We start from the raw sequence: 24,780 nt of genomic DNA, 5'->3' as shown, positions 1-24,780 counted from the left end.
AGCTTTTAACGTGGCTGCCTCTCGCACACCCTATACTTTCAATAGACCTTCTACTGGAGCGTGAGAGGACCATTTGATGAAAAAAAAACATAGGGGCATATTCAATTAGCTTTCCTATGGGCTGCCAACGAAAATCCAAGTTATTGCGGCACCGTGTATTGACTACGCGGCCCGTTCCGGCGCGATCCCGCGAACCAGAAAGCTAATTGAATATGCCTCATAGTGTTCAAAATGGAATTGAATTGCGGGTAAAGTTAACCCGCTTGAAAATGATAAAAAAAAACTGTGTTAAAATGACTTAACACGCTCAAAAAAACAACAACTCGCTGACAATTGAATACCCCCCATTGTGTCTATTATATTCTGGACCATCTTATTATATAGTACAGAATGTGATAATTAGATGCCAATACGCCTCATGGCTTTGCATGAGAATAAATGTCTAGAAATGTATCAAAATATAATACTATTATCCATAAATGAAATGTTGTAATTAATATATATTATTTGTCTTAATACTTTTGTGAATGTTTGTTGCACACAGGGTGAAGTTGGACCTCAGGGCTTCCCAGGAACTCCAGGAGATCCTGGACAAAAAGGAGATAAGGTATTTTCTTTCTTTATATATCTTAGCTGTTTGTTTTCATTCGGAAATTCAAATAAAACAAAAGTGTTTTGTTTATTGGGGGTAAATTTAAGATTTGCATGTTGGCTCTTGCTATGTGGCAGCAGAAAGTTACATAACATTGTGCAAGTGGATATGAACAATTTTGGTTGGCCAGGAACATGACTTTAGTGTAAGCTGAGTAGATGGTTGTATTTATTATAAGCCCCTCCCCCCCACGCATGTGATATATAGGTCTTCTATGTGACCCATTATATGCAACTGCAAGTCTTTAACTTTGTTTATAATCCTAGAGTTCAGACTCCATATACACCTAGATTAATATAAATGGCAGCAATATATTCTTATAATCGTTGACTCTATCTGGCTCCCATGAATAAGTAAACGTGTACTGGCACATCACGCGAAAGTTCACATACATGCAGATCAATATACAAAATATGTCTGTGCATTAGGCATCTATTGTCCAATGAAAACTATTTGTATTTTTATTTATTTGGGAATTTGTACTGTTATATATTATGCCATGAAAATGAAGGAAACCGTGGCAAATTCATAACTAGAATCTATAGTAAGGATTACACCACTTCAAAACAAAATGAATGGACTGAATGCAGTGTGAGAAATGTGATTTTATGTCAGGAGAGATTATGCGGAAAATAAATATATAAATAAATACAATAAAATTGTATTTTGTAAAATAAACACATACCTACAGAGGGAGTGCATAATTATTTTTGTAATTTAGATTATTATATTCGTTAATGGCGACATGAAGACAATATACAGATGTTGCACACATCAGATTATTTTTTTCATTAAAATCTGATGCCATTGCTTGCCCCATGCAGTACAATTTTCCCATGCCTAAAGGTAACATTAAACGCCAAAAGTTTTACTTGCAATACCATGGCTAACTGCGTGATTTGTTGTTAAATCATTGTAAATGTATGAGGTCTATATAATAACCACAGCTTACACTGAATGGCATATGCTGCTAATAATAAAAAATTAAAAACTTAATTTGACGGTCCGATCGCTAGCAGTTCTTCACTATTTAGCCAAGTGTCTGTTTTTACTGCAACTGGCTTATTGTTACCTCCGCCTAGACCACAAATGTTGTTGATTCATTCATTTAAACACAGTATGCATGATCTGTGTATTCTCCATTCGTCTGACATGCGTAGTACGATTCACTTAAAGTGCCACCAGGTAGCAGAAAAAGGTATTGCAGAGAATTCCAATATTATTCTTTGTGAAAACACAATTATTGGCACTATAAGCGATGTCAGTTTGCCATATTTGTAGTAAACATGTATGTATGATTTTTGTTTCTGTAAATATCCATTTTTAGGGTGAAGTAGGAGTTGGCGCTAGAGGACTTCCTGGCCCACCCGGACCGCCAGGTCCACCTGGCCTAGCTTCCAAAATGGATAAATTGGTAAGAATGATCTCATAGCCACATAGGGGTGTTTGAATTTTGAGTATTGATTTTCAGGTCTCCCGTTTAATAGAACATTCTCAGAAAGTGAACTACCATAAAGCACTAGGGGGGCACAGGCCAACACAGTGTAGGGAGAAGCCAAGAAAAGATTTTATCATCTTATTTTCACTTATTGGGGCAAACTATCTGTTTCATATGTAGACAATTATTCAACCATTCAGAATGGCATTTTAAATTTGTGCATTTGGATAAATCTGTATTACTTTGCATCGGAGGCAAATGCAAGGAACAAGATATACATCAATAATTGAACAAACATGAATGATCAGAAAAGCTGAATCAAATGTAATTAATGTAATCTGGTGTAATTAAGAATATATTAAAAAAAAAACTAAAATAAATGTCATGGGATTCTGGATTTTAAAGCATGACTTCAGCTAGTTCAATCCCGGTTTTCGGTGATAATTTTTGCCAATTTTACAATTATAACCTTAATTGAAAATATGTTTCCAAATTCTCTTGGTTGCCATGATCTCAACGAAAACTCCTAAAAACAAAATAACGGTGCCCAAACTGCCCACTGGGGTTGCAGGTTGCTGCAATATTACTTTAAGAAAGATTAAATATTTCTGTTTACCCCCCATGATATATATTCCTTTCACGTCCTTCATTTTTAGACATTCATTGATATGGAGGGGTCTGGATATGGTGGAGATCCGGAGAACGTCAGGGTAAGTCTACTCTAAAACTTTTTTTAATTTTCCCATTCTATTTCTCCATGTCAATATTAAGAAATTAATATTTAATAGCAATCGCATTGCAGGTATTTTGTTAGCGTCTGTATTTGCAGAAAATAGCTTGTCAAAGTTATTTATGTGTGATCATCCTCTTATATTAGAGGTATTACCTAGTGCTAGTGGCAGAACTGATGTCATTGGGGGTGTTGCCTCAATATATTACATGCAAAGCAGAGGCTTACACAACCCCCTTTGCTTGTTCAAGGGGAATAGCATATAGGATATACACTCCCCTACATAGGGTATGATGCCTTTAAAGTCTATAACTGTCCTGTATACTGTCAAAGTACAGCCACAACCGACAAGTATAAATTATAAGAAGATTAATTGTTAAGATTTAAAGATCTACATAGATGGTGCTTAAATGCAATATTCAGGCCAAGGTTTATTGCTTAGATCTAATAGAAATGGGCCTTACTGCGAGGGAAGGTTAAGGTAGTGGGCAGTGACTAGAGAAATTGAATATGTTTATTGCAGGATTTCGTGGGAGGGGGAAAAAAGTAACTTATTGGGAATCATGATAAAAAGCTGATGGATTACACTACTACACCCACATTGACACGTCAGCATATTCTTTTTGCTGTTTCCCCCGGTTAAGTTTCCATACTGTTAGGTGGACAACATAAGACAGAGTGTAACTTCCTCCACCCTACACTCCCAAGGCTGCTCTCTGACAGAAAGTGTTTCATTTTCAGGGACCACCTGGTCTGCCTGGCCCACCTGGTCCTCCTGGGGTACCTGGATTACCAGGGGTACCAGGACAGTTTGGAATGAACACCACAGGAATACCAGGTCCCCCTGGTCTGCCTGGTCGAAATGGACAAGATGGAAAAGCCGGTCTCCCTGGTCCTCCGGTAATGTCTCAGTGTTTTCTGTCAGGTTATTTAGTTATTTAGTTATTGTTTACATGTGTTGCAGGAAAGGTGAATAGTTAAAATGTAAAAAATGTATGTTGTAAAATCAATCTACTCAGATGTTATAATGTCATGGTAAGAGAGAGCTGGCAGTGTCATCGCCACCCTTGTGGCTGGAATGGGCTCTGCAGTGGGGGGGGGGGGATAAGGCAGCGCCCGTCCGCTCCAGAGGCCCTCGCTATGCTCTCTGAGAATGGGGTGGGGGTTAACTCATGTGCAGTGAAACCCTATTTGAGCTTTCAGTTCCATCACAGTGGCAGCTGCTCATTATGCTCCAAGATAGCACACAAATAGTTTGTGCCTACCCCATGCCTTACCCCAACTATAAATCTGTCCCCACATTTTAAATTTGCATTCCCCTCCAATGCAACATGGTTTTGCCCAGGTGAAAAGTTACTCATTTTTTTTGCCTTACTTTTCTTAATGGATCAGGCCCAATATGTTTAGGACCCATCTCTTACAGTGCCGTATGATAGAGTGTGAGCACTGAACTTTTCCATCCAGAAAAGTACTGTCATCACTAAAACCTAAGTGCCTATGTTCTGACACAAGGCAGTAGATGAGATACGCTCCTCCCATCACACAAAGGCACGTCAGCTTGGAATATATAGGAGCTCCTTCTGAGCTGAAGATCTCTTACGTGACAACACTGTGTGCTTTCTAGGTAGAAGGCAGCAGCATTCAATAACTACTGTGTGACACTACCCTTAGTCTTGGGAGGTTACAGACAGATGTTGAGCATATACCAAACACAATGAATTGAAGCAGATCATTTGTCTTCATCAGAGTTTTGATTCATATCATGGTGCAGACTGATAATTTGCATCCTGCTATACTGTATTGTGCATTTAGTTTCATCCTGTTCAAACCTACAATTGTATTTCAACCCAGGTCTGAACTTTAGCCGCCCACTTGGGCAGGTCTGTTGCAGTGTTTATCATCATTTGAATGGTTATGTTTCTGAACTAACGTATGGTAACTGTTTAATGTGATTTTGTTATTAGGGTCTCCCTGGAAAAGATGGAGTCCCAGGGACCCCAGGACTTCCTGGAGAGAGGGTAAGATGTTTGTATACATTTCTGTTCTCTGATAATATTATATTATCAAATTTTCTTTGGGAACTCCTTATAGCTTATGATTCACACACAGATGGGAGAAGGAGGGTTATTGCTGAACAGTGGACTTAAACTTCATTACTTGATTTCAAGATTAATTGCATCATGTAATTAACTGATGTAATTTGTTTGGCAGAACCTAAAATTGACTCTTCACTAGCAATACAATTAACTAATAACAAAGTGACAATTAAAACTGTTCCTGAAATTTTACTTTTCCAAAACAAAATATTTGAGATAACCTCACATTTTATTGCCTCTGTATTGCTCTACTAATGAATTGTGCCTATTAGACAGATAACTATTCAATGGTTATCCGTGATGTACCTTGTGACAGCAGCCCTCCAATGCTCACTCACCTGGCAGACATAGAACTTAGGGAAAACCTTTCACTAATCCTGCTCTACTCTCCTTTATTAATGGTCATCACTGGGCTGATAGCTGAGAAATGCAAAGCTCTCAACTTTACTCAGTAAAATATATGTGAATATTACCTGTTTGCTGCCCTTGTGCTCTAATTTCGGATTATGTCTCAAGACTGCCTCATCCATGTTCTTTTGTCTCACCCCATCATTACAGGAGAAGTCCACTTTTGTCGACTTTTTTTCTATTCCTGGGTTAATAGATTTATTTTGAAAATATAATCCCAGATTTATACTTAAATGTTAGCTAGATACACTCTTTATTAAAGTGTGCCTTGACATGCAGGGAACTAGCCGGTGCCTCCCCAATCTCACCAATTCATAACAAACCCCAAATCTTCAGGATTGAAATGATTAACATAAAGAGCTCTACCTGATACTCATTTCAAATCACTGATGATGGCCAGGGGAACGGTGGTGAGGGCCAGGAGAAGAAGAGCAAGAGGTACATGTTAGATACAGTCTGCAGAAAAGTGAATCCAATATATAGTATGGTTAATGATAGGGATAGGGGTTATATTTACGAACTGGAACCATTGGGTCTTTTTTGCACATTTAAGGCCAATATAAAAAGTCCAAAAAGGTGTATGTGTATCTATAGGGAAATTAGTAAATTTCCTGTCCCCCATAATGGATGTTACAGTTCTATTAATGCTCTTTATTTATACCTACCTGTTCAGCGTTACAGTGCTGATGGAAAGTTTATCAGATGCTCTACAGCACTCAGCTCTGCCTGCATGGAAACCATTTGACAGGCCTGCAGACCGTTGTTTCCTTGTTTCTCCTTGCTCTTGGATACAATGCAACAATCCTAGCGGTATAATTAGAACATCACAGCATATGAAGCAATATATGTGACCAAGGGTCATAACAATGTTTCTTGTATTCAGTTTAAACCTTTTTTTATTACAGTTATATCTCTAGTGAATGGTATACAAATGCATGCCAAGCAACTTTTGTGCTCTGATTGAAAATATAAGTTAACATCACCTTGCACCAAATTCTGCATATGTTCACTAAGGGGCATATTCAATTGTTGGCGTTACAGCCTAAAGTTATGTGCCCCGTGCACTATTACCGTTATTACGGTCATAGTGCGCGTAAATACCGTTATTACACTTTTACGCTGGATTTCAGCTCGCGGCTCAGGGTGCTGCGAGCTGAAATCCGTCTTAGTATTACCGTAATAACGGTAATTCTTTTTCCACGGTGGAAAAAGTAAACAATTGAATAAGTGTGTAGATGCCATCTTGCAAAACAAATTCAGGTGCAATGATGAAAAAAAACTCAAAACTAAGGTTCTGCATTATTTCTGTCTACTCTGCCTTATCCCTTCTTCTCAAATATATTCTCCCTCTAAAACTAACATGATCAATTTCTCTTATTACTTGTACAGGGCGAGGATGGAGATATTGGGCTGCCAGGAGCTCCGGGCATAAAAGTAAGTTAAGCATTTATGGGTTTTTTTGTCTTTAGAATTTTCAGTCTTTGAATTTTTTCCTCAGAAATATTTTCAATGTCTCACAGAACAAATTGTCTCCAATCCCCTCCTATCTGAGGGAGATTCTCGCTCAGTTTTCCCATGAGGCAGTTTCCCAGGTAACAAGTGGCAAATCCCCAGCATGCACTGTAATATGATGCTGTGTTTGGTTCTACCAGCATGTAGTGCAGGGAGCTGGTCCTGACAATCACCCAGTATGCAGAGGATATTGACTGTTGTGTGTACTATTTATAGGATTGCCACCTTGTAGGTCAATACTATTTTTGTAATAAAATGTTTTTTTTCTTTTACTTCCTGTGAAGGTGGGAAACCTAAATGTCCCTTGGCATGCAATGCAAAGGAAGGCAGCATGTGGCATTCCATGAAGTGCAGTGCTGTAGATTGTTGTGTGCGCCATTTTTTGAGCGTGGTGCAAAGGGAGTGATTTTGTGATTTTTGTAGCATGTACCAGAGAAGAATAACATCAGACTAATCAACAGGTTTTATTATTCTCAAAATGTAAAGTACAAAAATATAATGTGCAAAAATGTCATCCAGAAAAATGGCAGTATAGTGAGTTCCTGAGGATACAAACCATGGCACTCTTCAAACAGAGAAAATGCAGTGAAGTGCAAAATCCATGTAGCACACATTACAAAATCAACAGTGCAATATTGTGTTAATACAAAAATAAAGAGTCAGAAGATAATAAAATCATCAAACGTAGAGCTCTATATGATGGCTTTTTCTCAAAGAAACATTTCTGCGCATTATAGCAAAATTTCAGAAAGCACAGTGTGATATAGTATTTTTAGTGTTTATTTGTATAACGCCACCATATTACCTAGTGCTTTACAGAGGATATTTAATCATTCACATCAGGCCCTACACATTGGAGCTTACAGTGTAAATTCTCTAACACACACAAACACACATTGTCCTGGTCGGAATCAAACCCATGGCCACAGTACACCGGTATGTTTATTATATTGGTGTTAAACATTTTTTATATCTATCTATCTATCTATCTATCTATCTATCTATCTATCTATCTATCTATCTACTCAAAAGTAAATAAAGAGGAAGCTGGGAGCAGTTATAAAAAAGTATCCTATAGATGACTAGGCTCCCCCTAGTGGATGACACACAATGCATCGCCACTGCTTCTAACTATTCTGAGACAACTATCTCTTTGTACGAATGTACCTTATGACAAGGCATGAGTTGAGCATCAGATATAATTAAGGAAAATGCAAAATAGACAGAGGGCTTGGACATGAATTAATAATTACCTTGTGTTTCTATAAAACCCTTGTGTCAAGAAAAACAACTTCAATTCTCTAGTGTTCAAAAGACAAACATAACTATTTAGTATACGTTATTTTTATTTTTTTAAAAGCACCTTGCAGAACACTCTACACATTTATATTGAACATATTTATTATAACGGTTGATAACCAAATGCTTTGGCTTGAGTGTTGAGCTTGTCTGATAACCAATTGCTTTGACTTGAGTGTTGAGCTTGTCTTCAAACACTAGTTGGGTGTCAGCAGGTCACATTGGAAATTTGCATTTTCCACTTGTATTTCCTTTATCCCAGTAGCCGCCCCATCCAGTTGCTCTCCATTCCACCTGCATCCAGATCAGGGAGTTCAGAGGCTCGTTTTTGTGGTCACATGGGCTATAGATACACCCTGGTTTCCCAACTTGCACGTCGGGTGTATTTCATGTGTTATAAGCATTTTTACTTTTTTACAGGGCAGTACGGGAGAAGCTGGAATTCCAGGCATCTCTGGAGAAACGGGATTGGCTGGACTTCCTGGACCAGTTGGACCACGCGGATTACCCGGTCCCCCAGGACCTCCAGGCCCATCTGGACGTGGATTGGCAGTTGGATTTGTAAGTATTACGATAACCTTTAAAGAAGGTTAGATGAGCGGTGGTTTGTAGGATGAATGAATGGAGGTCGGCTTTTATCAAATTACAGCATGTGATTAATACAGTGTGACACTATATTACTAATACAGTAACTACTGAAAATTAAACCAATTCTGATTAAGTTGTCATGTCTGCTCACTTGTAGAGTCTACATAAACATACTGACACTCTGTAACATGTTCCCTTCTCAAAAGGTAAAAAGCAGATCATACATCTGTAGTTACAGAGGACTCAAAATACAACTACATTCTCTAGTTACAAATAGAACCATTTATTATATGTTAAAGAAAAACAAGATACCTGTAATAAAGTAAAAACATTCAGTTGCAGTGAACAAAAGCCGTCTCCAAGCAGAAGGGAATATATGACCTGCAACGGTTTTGTACACGCTCTATACTTACTAGGACCTCAGGAACAACACTGTTCAATGACTTTCATGGAAGAGATGATAAATATTTATACAGAATCTGTTCACGTCTCAGATTACTTAAATATCAAGTCATACAAGAGCCTATGGGGGGTTCCTCAGGATCAGGGGGGGCTAAAAAAAAATAAACAAACCTTGGACAGCAACCTGTTGAACATCCCAATTTCAGTAGGAAAGTACCAGGTTAAATATGGAGAAAGGAAGCACAGGCTGATAAGACATGAAGTAGGTTAATTATTATGCAATAATTGTTCCATAATTTCCATTACACTCTTTTTTCTTTCCCAGGATGACATGGAAGGTTCTGGGGTTGGTTTTGGTGGACGGGGCACACAGGGCCAACAGGTAATCAAAGCAATATTTTGCCTGTCAAGTAATTGGCTGCTTGGACATTCTTATTACAAAATCTGCCTATTGTTGTCTTTCTTAGAATAATCAATAGGTTAACAAAATCTAGAGATCGACTTTATATGTTTCTATTAATATTTTCACTGGAAAATGAATATGCAGCTTTAATAAATGTAATTTATTACATAACATTTGAGAATTGAAATGATTTTTCTTTGTGTAACATGTAAGATGAGCACAGTTTTACCCTTGATATTAACTTACATTTTTTTTTCTTAATTATCTTTTATCAGGGAATGCCAGGAATTCCTGGGGAAAAGGTTGGAATTCTTACCTTATTACTCTTGTGTGTGGGTAGTGTGTAATCACTGTTGGTGATGATTTAGCCTGTCTAATGTAGTATTTATAGTACTGAATTGCGTACAGATGTTTGTCTCAGAGTTTATCATGTTTTGTATTGATCAAGGCTTTGACTATAGGTTAGGAGTATGTTCAGCAGATTTTTGTTTATGAGCTGTAAACTGTTATATCTGTAGCTACAATTATACATAGGATATTTTAACACACATCTGTTTTATTTCTCAGGGAGATGAAGGGAATCAAGGGTTTCCAGGACCAAAGGTAACATTATAATTTAATGTGATTACAGTTGTACAAACCTTTTTATTCAGTTACATGTTTATATTTGTGGCTTCTTAATCCCTAAAATTGGCACTAAACCCGAACATAATTTTCGGACATGAATAATCAAGATACTTCATTAAGTGCTAACCTAACATTCCACATCAGACCTTTACCATTTTTAACTTTGACCTGCATAAGACGTCTTCTAGAGTCTTCTACAGTTTACAGAGCTGCCACTGCAGTCTGTTAAGCTGCTGTGACATCACTAGTCCTGCATTTCTGCAGAGTCTTCAGTGCTGTCCATCACTTTCTGTCTCCTCAGTTAGAGAAGCACCTCCCTCGTATAACGTTAGCCTGCTGCAGAGGAGTGGCTCAATGGACACATTGTATATCCAAATGTGTAGACAGCATGTAAAATCACTGTAGCAATTATTATTATTTGGTCATGTACTATTTAGTTTATTCTTTCATATTTTCCCCGTTTCCACACTTTTCTATTTTACATCTTCAAACTTGTTTTGACTGATGTCAGTTATTGACTTTAAGATATGACAATCCTGTATTTAATCAGTAATTTTGTGAATTCCACAATATTCTAATAAACCCACTCATTCATTTTCCAATCTCAGTATTCTTATCGTCATCTGTAGTGTGACTAAATATAGTAAATACGATTATATTGGAGTGTACCAGTTGGCAAACGGATTCATGTAATAAATTTATATAAAGGTGTTTTCTATCATTTAATTTCTCTTTTTCTTTTCCGGTCTGCCTTAGGGAGATCGGGGAACAGCAGGTTTGGATGGAAGACCGGGTTTGGATGGATTCCCAGGCCCTGAGGTAAATGCTGGAAATCTATTCATAAACGTGTGACCAGTGTCTTCACTCACAAACATCTAATTTATGTTACCTATGTTTGTCTTGTTGAGCATAACAGAGGACTTTTTAAAAAAATGTTGGTACACATGTAACTGCAAAAAAAGATGTTGTCTGTCCCATTGTCTAACGTACAACAATGTCATTACTGCTTTTATAACTGCCTTTGCTCTCAGTTTTGTTTTTATACCACGCTGACTTTTTTTTGTTAGGAAATGTGTCCACTAATGCTAAGCCCCATCCCCCACCGTCTTACTCCAGCCAGCTAACCAGTTAACTTATCCTAACTAATTTATTCACAGATTTGCTACATAATTTTTACGTGTTTTATATATAATGCACACATTTGTGAAAGGACTTAGTGATCTAGGGACTGATTCATTAAGGATCTTAACTTAAGAAACTTCTTGTTTAAGTCTCCTGGACAAAACCATGTTACAATGCAAGGGGTTTTGCACATAAGTCAAATACTGACTGTTTTTTCATGTAGCACACAAATATCAACTTTAAATTTCAGTGTACAAATAAGCTATCAAGTATTTGTGTGCTACATGAAAAAACAGTCAGTATTTAACTTATGTGCAAAACAGAATACTAATTTGCACCCCTTGCATTGTAACATGGTTTTGTCCAGAAGACTTAAATAAGAAGTTTCTTAAGTTAAGATCCTTAATGAATCGGGCCCCTATTTTTCAAATGACAAAAGGCCCGGTGCTTTTCCTCCCTTCACCTCTCCAATGGTAAATTTTGCCCATAAACACTTCTCCATGCCTCTGCATAGGAAAGTCTATGTCTGAAGTATTGCAGCTGTACAAGTACCACAATGGTGGTAACTGATAGAGAAACAGGAACAAATAATTAGCAGCAAAATAACGTTTAACCCTGATACTTTTTGAAATTAATGTGACTACTCAGAAAATTATTATTATTTTCTCTATGGGGTTAAGACGTAGGTAGGTATAAACTAACTTTTATATTTGCTTTAGATTTTAATATGTAAAAGATATTTTGGGGGGTGGATTGTTAAAGAAAAGCTTTTATTTATTTTTCTGCTTAAATAATGGGACTGGAAGCACAAACCTGACTTCTAGTTCCACACTCCAGCCCCTGTGCATGAGTAGAGCAGTTCCACATTCCAGCCCCTGTGCACGAGTAGAGCAGTTCCACACTCCAGCCCCTGTGCATGAGTAGAGCAGTTCCACACTCCAGCCCCTGTGCATGAGTAGAGCAGTTCCACACTCCAGCCCCTGTGCATGAGTAGAGCAGTTCCACACTCCAGCCCCTGTGCATGAGTAGAGCAGTTCCACACTCCAGCCCCTGTGCATGAGTAGAGCAGTTCCACACTCCAGCCCCTGTGCATGAGTAGAGCAGAACGTGAGCTGCCAGAGTAATGATTAACCCTCTAATACAGTTCTGGTTAGCTTTATCAGTGGCAGCTGAGTATTGCCCTGCAGCCATGGCAATAAAGTAATGGTAAATCACAACAATAAGTAATTATACTTTTCGTCACAATAACAATGATAATGATGATAAATATAGCCCTTAATCTGTCCCCAACATTACAGTTGTGAGGTTTTCCAGGTAGACACTATTTTTTTCCTAGAAACTACATAGAAATTGATTAGGGTGTAATATTAATAACAAATGTTCTACTTACAGGCAACTATTATCTGTTTTACTGCAGAGATTACATACTGTTTATACCCTATTCACCACCAAGATTTTTTAAGTCTTCTCTTTTCAGAAATATTGTACATTTTTCATGCCTGCTTATCACTTTGCCATTCATTTTCTTACTCAACTTTGTTCTCTAATATATACATTATATTGTCCTCTTCATCTGTGCCCACTCTCTCTTGTTTCTACAGGGTTCAAAGGGAGAACCAGGTGATCGAGGTGAACGGGTGAGTTTGATGGGAAATTTGTCAGAGTTATACTGTAACAACAATAGAGGGTAGTGTTCTATTATGTCCTGGCAATAAGTGCACACTAACACTCCTGTCTACATATGTCAGTGTTTCCTGCGAACTAAGGGGCAGATTCAGTTCGGCGCAAGGTGACTCAATGGTTCTCATAGAGAAGCCATGGAAAATTAGCGGAGACACCTGTACCATATTAGCCGGCAATGTGCGCAGCCGGACAGCGAGGTGATGTCCGACGGCACCTTGCGGCTCATTGAATTTGTCCCTAACACTGGTAAATGGGACTAAGCTATAGAATTAAAACTATTTGACCACATATGTAATCCAACTGCAGAAGAACAATATCATCACCCCATTCCTTGTGACATTGGCAGTTTAGTAATGTGCTTATAACATGCAATCCTGGTTGCAGGGGGAACCTGGCCGTGATGGAGTTGGACTTCCTGGTCCACCTGGACCTCCCGGTCAAATAATTTACAGATCACAGGATAACACAGTAAGCCAATTTCCTTATGTCATTACACTGACTTATTGGCTTCTAGCTTCGTCTGTCCTCTATCTTTTTGTCATTGCATCATTATATTTGAATCCCTGTATATTTCACATTGTTTTTCTATTTCAGGAGATAATTGGAGGAGTTAGTGGAGGAGGGGTAAGTGGCTCTGGACTGTGACCCCGGCATGCTGCATGTATAGGTCTTTACCACTGAGTCACATCCCCTACTTCTAGTCCACTTGCATCTAATGTAGTGTGGTACCACAGCAGCCCCAGTAGTCTTACATTGCGATAATCTCTACTGCTATATGCTTACATGTCATTGCTACCAATTTTTATGTGCATATGCTTGCAAATAAGCTTCAACAAAAAGAGAATGGACTTCTGGGTAATGGCATTTAGCTGGAAGTCAGAACCGTCTTCCAGTGTAATGCGCTAAATACTCCACCAGTGAGGCATTGACTGAAAGGTTAGCTATGTAAATGGCATTATCCAGCAGTACCTTCTCCTTTTGGAGTTGGCTTTTTTGCCTATTCCTAATGAGTGCACAGTAACTTGGAAAGCTCGATAACTCTTCTTTTAATAAATGCTTCTACAGTCCCTATATCTCTATGTGCATTAGATTAGTAACAAACAAAAATTCAAGCAGTAAATACGGCCCATTGGCCCATCCAACACTTGAAAACTGTTCGACAGCGCATTTATCACAGAGATCACAGATGTGCTCACCATGTACAATATGCCCTAAGGAAAACCGCAAAGCATCCACTAATATATACAGACCCTTAGTATAATGAGATCACAAATAATTTGAGGTGAATACAACCCTCATCATTTGCATGGATGTAGGCTAATGTACAAATATTTAATACACCTTTCATCATTAAATACATCTGGCCAAAGCTTTTCTTATAAAAAAGGACCATTAATTTCTGAAATGTAGAAATGACTGTTCCATGCTAAAGGGACAGATGGGAGCATAGCAACCGGTTGGAGTCTATATGCTTCTTCAAACAAATCTCTATTCTTTTCTTTTTAGGGCCGAGAAGGTGGTGCTGGACAAGTAAGTTGATGGAGTATCAAATGTGTGTGTGTCTGTGTGTAGCCATTTTATTTGCACTTGCTCACAATATATAATTCATGTTCCAAGGGCCCCAGAGGATTCAAAGGTGATCGGGGGGATCAAGGTTATCCGGGACTGAATGGACAGAAGGTGAGAGTAACATTTTCCTGAGGTACACTGGTCCACCAATATCAACCATAAGTACCCGGAGTATATCTGTGTGTTTTGCCTACGCACCTCATACATGGTAAAGGCAGACTCCTTGTCTCATTATTGCTATGCTGCAGGCATCGTTCATAGACCGTAACCGTGTTAGTAGAACAGGAACCCAATGTTTATATACAGGTAACTTCTGGCTTCCTGCGGCTGATATATGCCGGGCAGAACGTGCCAGTGTGCCACTAGCCTAACTCTACGGCCTTGAACACTGGCACTGCTTCACGTTAAAGGGTTTGAAGCATGGTATCTGCATTAGGAATCAGAATAAAACCACAATGTTGATGGGCTGGATATTTGACTGACATGTTAAAAAGCATTTAAATGTTCAGGCATTAAAATGATCACCTCTATCCAGCCCCTAGTGTTTAATGCAAACTTGGTATAAGAGACTGTTGATCTTGCTTCTAGGGAGACAAGGGAGAGTCTGCAATGGTTCTGGGACCCGATGGCACCCTACTTACTGGAGCTTCCAAGGGAGAGAAGGTGAGAGGAATGTGGCGGGTGTGATTGGGCAGTTGTATCCTGGCATAATACTGGGGTCGTGATTAAAGAAAAAGACGTGACATTAGGCAATTTTCAGTACAAAGAAGAAGCAGTTGTGTCCTGCCCTGTAGATGGCACTTTCTGTACACAAAAGTGGAGTTGGTTAAAAATGCTGCTATATAAGTATGGTATTGTTTTAATCTTGACATATAACAAAAGTTTCAGAGATCTGTTTTTTTTATCTGGTCCGGGATCGGTTTCCTATTACCTGGTGTTTTTCAAAATAAATTGCTTGTAGTTGTTTATGCACTTCTTAAAAAAAAAAAAAAGATTATCTCCTTCAAGTGAATCAATGGGCATTTTAGGAACTTATGTCTATTTCTGAAGCATCAAATTAATTAAAACACACTAAAAAATGCCCATGTGAGCATAGCCTAAAAATGGGGGAATTGTTTTGTCTGCACTTACCCGATCGCCCAGGAGCACAATACCGTCTAATAAGTTCCTCTTCTCTATGGAAGAGAAGTCTTTTATATTTAGATAAAACACTGATAACCACTGTGATATAAATTTCAAAACCTCACTTTGTTACAGTCACACACACAATATGGTGCTGATTTGGGGCTTTATCATTTGTATTTATTCTAGGGGGACTTTGGACCAAGAGGCTCTTTAGGACCCATAGGACCTGGGGTGAGTATAATGGAACAGAATTATGAGGAAAGTAATATGCAGAGCCCAAAAGGTTTCATCTATTGTCATTCTTGTGTCACCAGGGCTCACCTGGACAGAAAGGAGAAATTGGATTCCCAGGACGATCTGTGAGTATAATATACAGTATCTGTATCTTGATGGATTGACTTTCTTTGTCTTTTTTTCTTCTGGCTCTTCTCTATCCTTCCTTCCATCTCTTCTGCTTTCTATCTTTATTACTGTCCTCTATACGACCCATCATCTATCTTCATAACTTCCATATCTGTTACCTTTTATATTTCACAGCTTCTGCCTTTTTGTGTCTGTCTTTTCTCCATTTTCCCTTCAGTCCTATATCCACCTTCCTCCTGTCCTTTATCAATGTTCCCTTCTGTCACCTATCCACCTATTCCGGTCCGCTGTTCACCATTTTTTTTCTTTCTATTCTCTATCAATCTCCTTTTCCATTCTACGTCCACCAACATCCACCTGTCATCTTTCCATCTCTTCTGTACTTTTGTCTGCTCTTTTTTTTTTCTGTCCTAATTCGATCATCCCTTCTGTCTTCTATCTGCTACCTCTTATGTCCTCTGTCCACTGTATTGTCCTTCCTTTACCCATATAGTGTTCTGTGTCTATCTGCCTTCATGGGTAAATACTGTAAGAGTGTCTCTGTCTCAGTCCCCCCAGGGACCTTAAGAAGACAAAACTCATCTATTTCTAACAATGTTTCCTTAGCCTTTACTGGCCAAGCAACCAACCCAATTATTTTGTTACTTCTAGTGTTTCTTGCTATTAATATGTGTGTCTTGTTACTATCTTTGATTTTAAGATTAGGACGTTGCTGATACATATGTAGGCAGTAGATAAAGTAATAATCTTACAATAACCCTAGTAATATGTCTACCTTAGATCCTAGGCTAAAATCTAAATCTATGCACGGTTATTGCCCTATCTTTAGACAAAGCCCAGTTATTATCCCTCACTAAACTTATTCTAGCTTACTTCTATAAACTAACTCCTCATACAGCATCATCATCTATTTAATTATATAGCGCCACTAATTCCGCAGCGCTGTACAAAGAACTCACTCACATCTGTCCCTGCACCATTTGGGCTTACAGTCTAAATTCCCTAATATACACAGACACAGACACAGACCAAGAGAGACTAAGGTCAATTTAATAGCAGCCAATTAACTTACCAGTATGTTTTTGGAGTGTGGGAGGAAACCAGAACACCCGAAGGAAAAACATGCAAACACGGGGAGAACATACAAACCCCACACAGATAAGGCCATGGTCGGGAATCAAACTCATTACCCCAGTGCTGTGAGGCATCACATGCATAAGTGGAAATTCGTCTAGTTTTTAGTAGATTTCTTTGGTAAAGGATATGTAAAAATATGATTTTTGTAGTACTTTAGAACTACATGTTCTTATAATAACTGGAGACACTCTTACCAAGCATAATTTCTGCAACTACACAGTCCAGTGTTCGTGTTGATGACGATGATAGAGTACAGTTGTTCCGGACACATCTATATGCTACAGTTAAGGTTGCACATATCTGTGCATATGCAAATAGGTCACCCTAGATCACCTCCATATATGTTTGGCCAGGGCTCACTAACTTCATGTTTTTTTAAATCACATTCCTCTATCCATCTCTTTTTCTTGTCCAATACTTACAACCTACTTTTGTAGCTATTTCCACACACTTCCAACTTCCCACAGTGTTATAGAGGCAAAATACTGAGAACTTCTTTTACATTTTCAAAATAGGGGCGTCCTGGTATGAATGGACTGAAAGGAGATAAAGGAGAACCATCGGACTCCGCTGGCTTCGGTGTCAGGGTGAGTTTTACTACAACAATGTGATAATAATATTAATAATAATAGTAGTAATAATAATAATAATAATAATAATAATAATAAACTATAGAGTTTAAAAATAAAGTAAGAAAGCGGCTTCTTGATACTGAATGTGATAGGAAGTGGAGAAACACTATATATGGGTCTTGTTATAGGTGAGCTGAGAGCTTCCATTGTAAAGGCAGGAACAGGGTATCTAAGGGTGGGAGATTGTAAATGTCACAGAAGTATACAGTGTTAGAGTATAATGTACAATAATTATACAGTGTAAGTTATCATTGTGAGACATCCTCATTGCCACATATTTGTCATAACTGCAGGTTTTATTGTTTTTTTGTTTTTTTTACATTTTTGCCACATTATTTGCCTTGGCCTGTGGATCTGTGCAACTGTCTGTATATCAATAGTCAATGTTACTTAACGTGAACGTAAGCTTTGTGTGTTGAGAACCTGCTTAAGCAGCAATGTTTTATTTTTTTCTTTGCTTAGGGCCCACCAGGTCCACCTGGCCCTCCTGGACCTCCAGGAACCGCAGTAAGTATCCTTGGTGTATATGTATATAATGTTGCCAGTATGGGCTAATCTTGACCCTGTATGCTAATGCTGTGCTGATAAACACATCGTACACTATGGATAAGATGTACTTAGATGGTCATTTATCTCATGCCTCTTGAACAGTGCTGGCCTGGGTCTGTACCTCACTTGGATCTGTAACTCACTAGGACTGCATGATAGACTCGGCCTTGTCTAACAAAAATGACTATGTGCATTAAATCATACTTACCAACTTGCTCGGGACACTCCTAAATCCCAGGTAGGTCTCCCGGACTCCCAGGAAAATAAGGCATCCTCCCGCATCTGCAGGATTAAAGCCGCAATGACGAGATTCTCAGTGAATCGCGTAATTTTGACCCCGCCTACCACTGTAAAATGCTGCGTACGCGACATTACTTCTCGGAGGTGTAGCAAAAAGTGACGAGTTTCTCCAAGCCCCGCCCCTCCATCCGTACCCCCCTCCTCCCTTCAGGGAACTCCCGGAGGAAAACGTCAAAAAGTTGTCAAGTATGCATTAAGTGCTATCTGTATGTATAGAAAATAAACAGGCAAGCAGCCTCTGGGGACACTGAATCACTACTTCACCCTGAAATACTTAGTGGAAACATAGATCTGCTTTCAAAATATCTCCTGTGAGTGGTAGTTACACATTCAGCATGATGGCAAATGAGATATTCTAGGATCTGTAGTAAACGTCAGGAAATGTCTTTGCGAGGCTTTGAAAGATAGTGGTACACATGTTGAGTGTATTTGTCACCTACAGTAGAGCCGTATTTCTCAAACCTGGTACCCAGGATACCTAATAGTGCATGTTTTCCAGATCTCCTTGCTTTAGCACAGGTGTGTTCATTACTAATTGACACGTTTTGAAAGATCCACAGGTGGTACTAATTATTTCACTTTGATCTGAAAAACCTGCCGTGTTAGGGGGTGCTGAGGACTGGATATGAGAAACACTGCAGTAGAGTATGTAAAATAATAGAGCATAACCTAATAAAATAGTTGTTGTGCAAATGTACTGTGATACAAAGTAACTAATCAGATTCTAGCTGTCAGTTTCCAGTAGAATTAAAAATGGAATCAAATGTCTAATTGTTTGTTATGGTTACATTGTACCACTTTGTTAATTAAACCCCTATGTATAAAATAATGCACATGCTAGAAATTTTTGTACACATACAAAATATACTTTGTCTTGTGAACAACTCCTTTTGTCTTTTTAGGTGTACCGTGAGGATAGTGGTGTTGGGCAACACGGATATCCAGGTAATGTGTTCTGAGGGTGCTTATATGCTGATAAATGAACCTTTGGTAGATTATGAAGTAGATGTATTAGAACGGGAGGTGTGGATTTCCTGCTTTCTTCTTCCTCTTATCATACTATCTACACATTGTTCTAGAACACATTGTTACACATCACCTTTTACTTTATGATGTGTGTGAATTTATTTATTTCTTCTTTATGGCACTGTCATTGTTTCCTTATGTGCGCTACCTTCACACTATATACTCACTCTACTTTTTTTTGCCTGCTCCTGCATTGGGTCCTTAAATGGTTTCTATACCTGTAGTACACACATTCTAAGGGGAAGCGCAGATAGGTTCAAGGATTTTTTCTATTAAATTTAACATAATCTAATAGTCAAATTTGTTAAGTAAACAATAAAATGTAAGTAAAAGTGGAATCTAAACATTTTCAAACATAAGAGATTGTTTTGTAAAAACTAAATTGGGATACTGTACTTCCCTATTGTCTGCATAAATCTATCTCTGCATACTCAGCCTTCACTCCTCCCTCTTGTGTTTGTGTAATTTGATTCCATATCTTCCTCTCTTATTTCATGCCAGTTTTCCACTTTAATATTATAGGTCACAAAGGGGAGAGAGGATTTCAAGGACCAAAAGGTGATCGTGGAGATGTTGGCCCTGCTGGTCCACCAGGTAAGAAAAGAAACCACAAAAAAACATCACAAGCACAGGCAGGAGCATTCTCACTGTGCTCCTGATAAACTTTCTGTAAAAGTGAAGGAAAGTTCTTGCTTTCAGGACTCTCTGGCTCTGAACGTCATGAGACTAGAGACTTTAGCCCACACAAACAGCTCATTTAAATGATGCCAATTGTATTATCGCGTCTTTTGTATGGAGTGAAGGATATTGTGTAACCCTTGTACTGCTTTGATGTATTTCAGGAACCTTCCCATATGATTTCAGTGCTTTGGCGGCAAGGGTGAGTGTTGTTATGGGCATGAGAGTTTTAATGAGTAGCTTGATCTATCAGATTTCATGAAAGAAGAATGTTCTATAAATAATGATTGTTAGCTGTAGGTACATGCTTAGAATGTTAGCTGTAGGTACATGCTTAGAATGTTAGCTGTAGGTACATGCTTAGAATGTTAGCTGTAGGTACTTGCTTAGAATGTTAGCTGTAGGTACATGCTTAGAATGTTAGCTGTAGGTACATGCTTAGAATGTTAGCTGTAGATACTTGCTTAGAATGTTAGCTGTAGGTACTTGCTTAGAATGTTAGCTGTAGGTACATGCTTAAAATGTTAGCTGTAGGTACATGCTTAGAATATAAGCTGTAGGTACATGCTTAGAATGTAAGCTGTAGGTACATGCTTAGAATGTAAGCTGTAGGTACATGCTTAGAATGTTAGCTGTAGGTACTTGCTTAGAATGTTAGCTATAAGTACATGCTTAGAATGTTAGCTATAAGTACATGCTTAGAATGTTAGCTGTAGGTACATGCTTAGAATGTTAGCTGTAGGTACATGCTTAGAATGTTAACTGTAGGTACTTGCTTAGAATGTTTATTTGCAAATTCCCAGCAATAGATCTAGTTGGCGCACCATATATAATGGCTGAAATATTAAATAACAGATGATTCAAGGAGTATTGCCCTAATGGTTAAACCATTATGTATATTAATAATCATTTCCTTGATGATAGACGCAGCTCTCCAGGGCTGTGCGACCCTACATTGCAAAGCAAACAAAAGAAATAATATATATCTGACAGCGCTGTGACTGATCAAGGAAAAAACACGATGCTGAAAAGAATATTTTAAATAATGTTATTTAATAGTAATAATAATATAATGCACACACTGGTAGTATACAATATATAAAAAAAATACATAAAATTCATTAAGATCATGAACAAGAATGCAAGAATGGATAATGGTCTGTTAAACAAATGTAGGCCAGCAATACTCTGCCAGCTGAATCCTTTCCCAGCATTAGATCAGCTGTTATATATTGAATAATATACTGAGCGTTTTAGAGAGTCATTGCACACGATGTAATTATACTGTGACACCATTTTAAGGTCAGACTCGACTAGTAATGCATCAAAGATAGAAAGCTGAATGTAGCAGACTTACAGTTCTCAGTGTAATACTGATGGTAAATCTGTCCAACTTGTGACGAAGACAGTGAGATTTACCCACTATCAATACCGGTGGATCCTTCCAACACCAGATCTAACCACTTGTCTCCACATGCGGGAAATATATTTGCTATGCACACATGGATGTGTGTGAAGAAGGTCCATCTGATGGTGTTGGTGTCAGTTCCGATACAATAAGAAATGAAAACAGCTCTCCTCCAACACTTATTTCAGTCACCCATAGCCGCCAGAAGTAAACTTTCAAAATCAGCTGACGCCGTGTTCACATATGTGAATAGCTGAATCCGTGGTTAGGCTTTCTATCATGTAATTCTTGACGCGTTTCTTTGCTTCAAGGGCAATTTCTTCAGAGGAGATAAGCAATGTGTTACCATTAAGCTCTTAATGCTCTTAATCCATTCTCGTTCATGATCTTAATAAGTTTTAAAAGTAATTATATGTTTTTTATGTATTTTTATGTATTCTTATAGTATATTAACAGTGTATGCATTATATTATTATTACTATTTAATTACATTATTTATAACAACTTAGCATGTACCTTAAGGTTAATTAAATAGACTTCTTCAAGTTTCTATATTTTAGTTTCAGTTGTAATATTATTAGGGGAAATACAGTCACATGTCTACATTTGTATCCCACCTAGACTACACTGCCCCACCTCCCAAGTCCATGGTGTCAACCCCACTGTATTCCATCTTTATAAACAAACAATAATTTGGCAATATTTCAGCCCAGGTTTACATAAAATAAACACTTTTTTATTATTATACTGAAAAAAGGAAAGCAAAAATAAAAAACAGTGAAGGAGCCGAATGCTGACACATAACATCAATGTATCAATATAATATCAGTTTGTCCTGTGCTAAATCAGTGGGCTACTACAGACAACACAAGTTTTACTCAGAGGAGATGTGAGAATTCTCACACATAAGCAAATAGGAAAAGAATATGAGGGAAAAGGAGGGAGGGAAATGGTAGTGACAGCTCACTAGTAGGTGCAGTTGACTACCTTACATTTTCTCTATTATAAGGCCTCCTACCTTTTGTAGGACAATAGGGGGTATATTTACTAAACTGTGGGTTTGAAAAAGTGGAGATGTTGCCTGTAGCAACCAATCAGATTTTAGTTATCATTTGTTTAGTACATTCTACAAAATGACAGCTACAATCTGATTGGTTGCTATAGGCAACATCTCCACTTTTTCAAAACTGCAATTTACTAAATATACCCGTTTGTTTTATGTGCACATCGTAATGTACCAATAATATACTATGCATACAGACTTTGCAATTCATCTATACTACTATCCAGGGGAGCATAAATAATATGTTGTTACAAAAACCACTCACTCACTGTAGTAACAATGTATAATGAAAAATAATACTTTATAAAGTATCTGTACTTTATAGCCAAACAATGCTCTCTCCTAGCATGTATATGTGTCTCAAAATATCCAAAAAAAAGTGCTTCAGTATCACTTGTAATTATACTCACTCTCAATATTCCAGATTACTTATCCTCTATGTCCATGATCTTCATTCAGCAGATATTTCATACTGTTATTTGTTACTTTTCTGTCTGCTACTAATTGCTGAGTTTAGAGTGGATCGTTCAGCCCGTATGAAGAATATTTTGCTGTGCTGCAATCTTATTATTTCCTCTCCAGATTCTCCCCAGAATCATTCTGTTACATGTTTAGAAAAAACATGGAACTGTATAGTGAAACACAACCAGTATTTTATTAATAATGAAAGTTAAATGCACTTCTATATAGCAGAAAAATAAAAGGGGGCGATTTGACCCACTTCACGGTCAGCTATGAAAGTGAATAGGAATGTTGTCATATATTGGCCTCATTTACAAAGTGCACTTGATGCACACTGCAAAACACTTGGATGATCCGCCCTGCACCAAGGTGCACGCTTACTCTCTGCTCTTGGGAGAGGCCTCTGCAAACTTGGAAGGGCTCCAAAAATACTGCTTATAGTGTAGATTTGTTTATGGCTTAAACTAATCACTATAGTGAAGGGACATCGGGACGGTTTTTATAATTTGACACGTGTATACTCTGCAAGCAATGTTTTGTCATTCTTAAATTACCTCCTACATGTATTGCTGTATGGGTCTGATAAAACATAGGGGTGTAAGCAGTATCGTCTCAAAGAGTCCACCAGGAGAATGCAATGGTAGCTGCCACCAGATAAGTTTGTCCAGCCACTACAGTGTGCTGAAGAAAGAACTGCCCTGGTCATCTCACCTGAGTGATTCTTATTCTTCCTCTCCAATTGAAATACAGGGGCAATGCTGCATGCACTGTTGGGTTACTGTAAGGTTGCCATTCACGAGCAGATTAGTGTGATGAGGAACATACCTCCCAACTGTGTCTGAGCATTACAGTCACAGAAGACTGGGAGTGCCCCACCAGATTCGTTCTTTTCTACCTGTCTTTGCAGCTTTCACTACCTGAGGCTGCTGGTGTCTTAAGCTCAGCTGTTGCTTGTCTGAATCCTGGAATGTTGGGACCCTGTTTGGAAAAAAATAGGCACATGATATATGAAAAGTTTAGCAATGAGTGAACTATAAGCCTCCCTCTCCCACACCAGCCTGACTTTAATTTAAAAGCACCCATGTTTAACAATAAGACCTCCCTACCTGCAATCAGCTCAGACATTAAATTAATAGCCCACAAATGACCCCAGCATTAAATAGTCCCATAACCCCCCGTTCATTACATTAAATAGCTGATAATTCCCAGGGCTGCAATTGTAACATATTTTTACATGGCAGCTGAACATAGAAACAAAAAAAAAGTTTTGCTTTATGTATAAAAATAAATATTCACAAATAATATTGTAGATGACAATATTTTTATAATATATTTGTTAAAGGAGGTCTCTTCCTGCTACTTTGCATACTGATGTGACAATAACATTCACCCAGTTTAGGGACTTGATAAACAAAGGGAGCGATAGTTGGTCGGACCCTCAGGTGGTGGGACCCTCAGGGGATTTTCCTAGTGGGCTTTTTAATGTTAAATAGAAAATGTAAACACCA

General features: G+C 38.2%; 1 protein-coding gene across 3 annotated transcripts in view; it reads left to right on the top strand.

Moving 5' to 3' along the window:
• Positions 1-24,780, top strand: part of COL18A1 (collagen type XVIII alpha 1 chain) — a 129,187-nt gene that overhangs the window by 95,653 nt on the left and 8,754 nt on the right. For all 3 annotated transcript variants that reach the window (XM_075180483.1, XM_075180481.1, XM_075180482.1), the window contains 24 exons: positions 545-607; positions 1,980-2,066; positions 2,747-2,800; positions 3,562-3,720; positions 4,785-4,838; positions 6,714-6,758; positions 8,556-8,696; positions 9,451-9,507; positions 9,804-9,830; positions 10,096-10,131; positions 10,912-10,974; positions 12,879-12,914; positions 13,345-13,428; positions 13,555-13,584; positions 14,467-14,490; positions 14,578-14,640; positions 15,118-15,192; positions 15,841-15,885; positions 15,969-16,013; positions 17,670-17,741; positions 18,249-18,293; positions 19,538-19,580; positions 20,184-20,255; positions 20,504-20,541. In XM_075180483.1, coding sequence (XP_075036584.1) covers positions 545-607; positions 1,980-2,066; positions 2,747-2,800; positions 3,562-3,720; positions 4,785-4,838; positions 6,714-6,758; positions 8,556-8,696; positions 9,451-9,507; positions 9,804-9,830; positions 10,096-10,131; positions 10,912-10,974; positions 12,879-12,914; positions 13,345-13,428; positions 13,555-13,584; positions 14,467-14,490; positions 14,578-14,640; positions 15,118-15,192; positions 15,841-15,885; positions 15,969-16,013; positions 17,670-17,741; positions 18,249-18,293; positions 19,538-19,580; positions 20,184-20,255; positions 20,504-20,541 — 1,458 coding nt within the window. The remainder of the gene's footprint in view (positions 1-544; positions 608-1,979; positions 2,067-2,746; positions 2,801-3,561; positions 3,721-4,784; positions 4,839-6,713; positions 6,759-8,555; positions 8,697-9,450; positions 9,508-9,803; positions 9,831-10,095; positions 10,132-10,911; positions 10,975-12,878; positions 12,915-13,344; positions 13,429-13,554; positions 13,585-14,466; positions 14,491-14,577; positions 14,641-15,117; positions 15,193-15,840; positions 15,886-15,968; positions 16,014-17,669; positions 17,742-18,248; positions 18,294-19,537; positions 19,581-20,183; positions 20,256-20,503; positions 20,542-24,780) is intronic.

The sequence above is a fragment of the Mixophyes fleayi genome, chromosome 7 (genome assembly GCF_038048845.1).
Source record: "Mixophyes fleayi isolate aMixFle1 chromosome 7, aMixFle1.hap1, whole genome shotgun sequence".
Taxonomy (NCBI): Eukaryota; Metazoa; Chordata; class Amphibia; order Anura; family Limnodynastidae; genus Mixophyes; species Mixophyes fleayi.
Note: the sequence above shows the minus strand (reverse complement) of the source record. Positions and strands in the feature narration are given on the sequence as shown.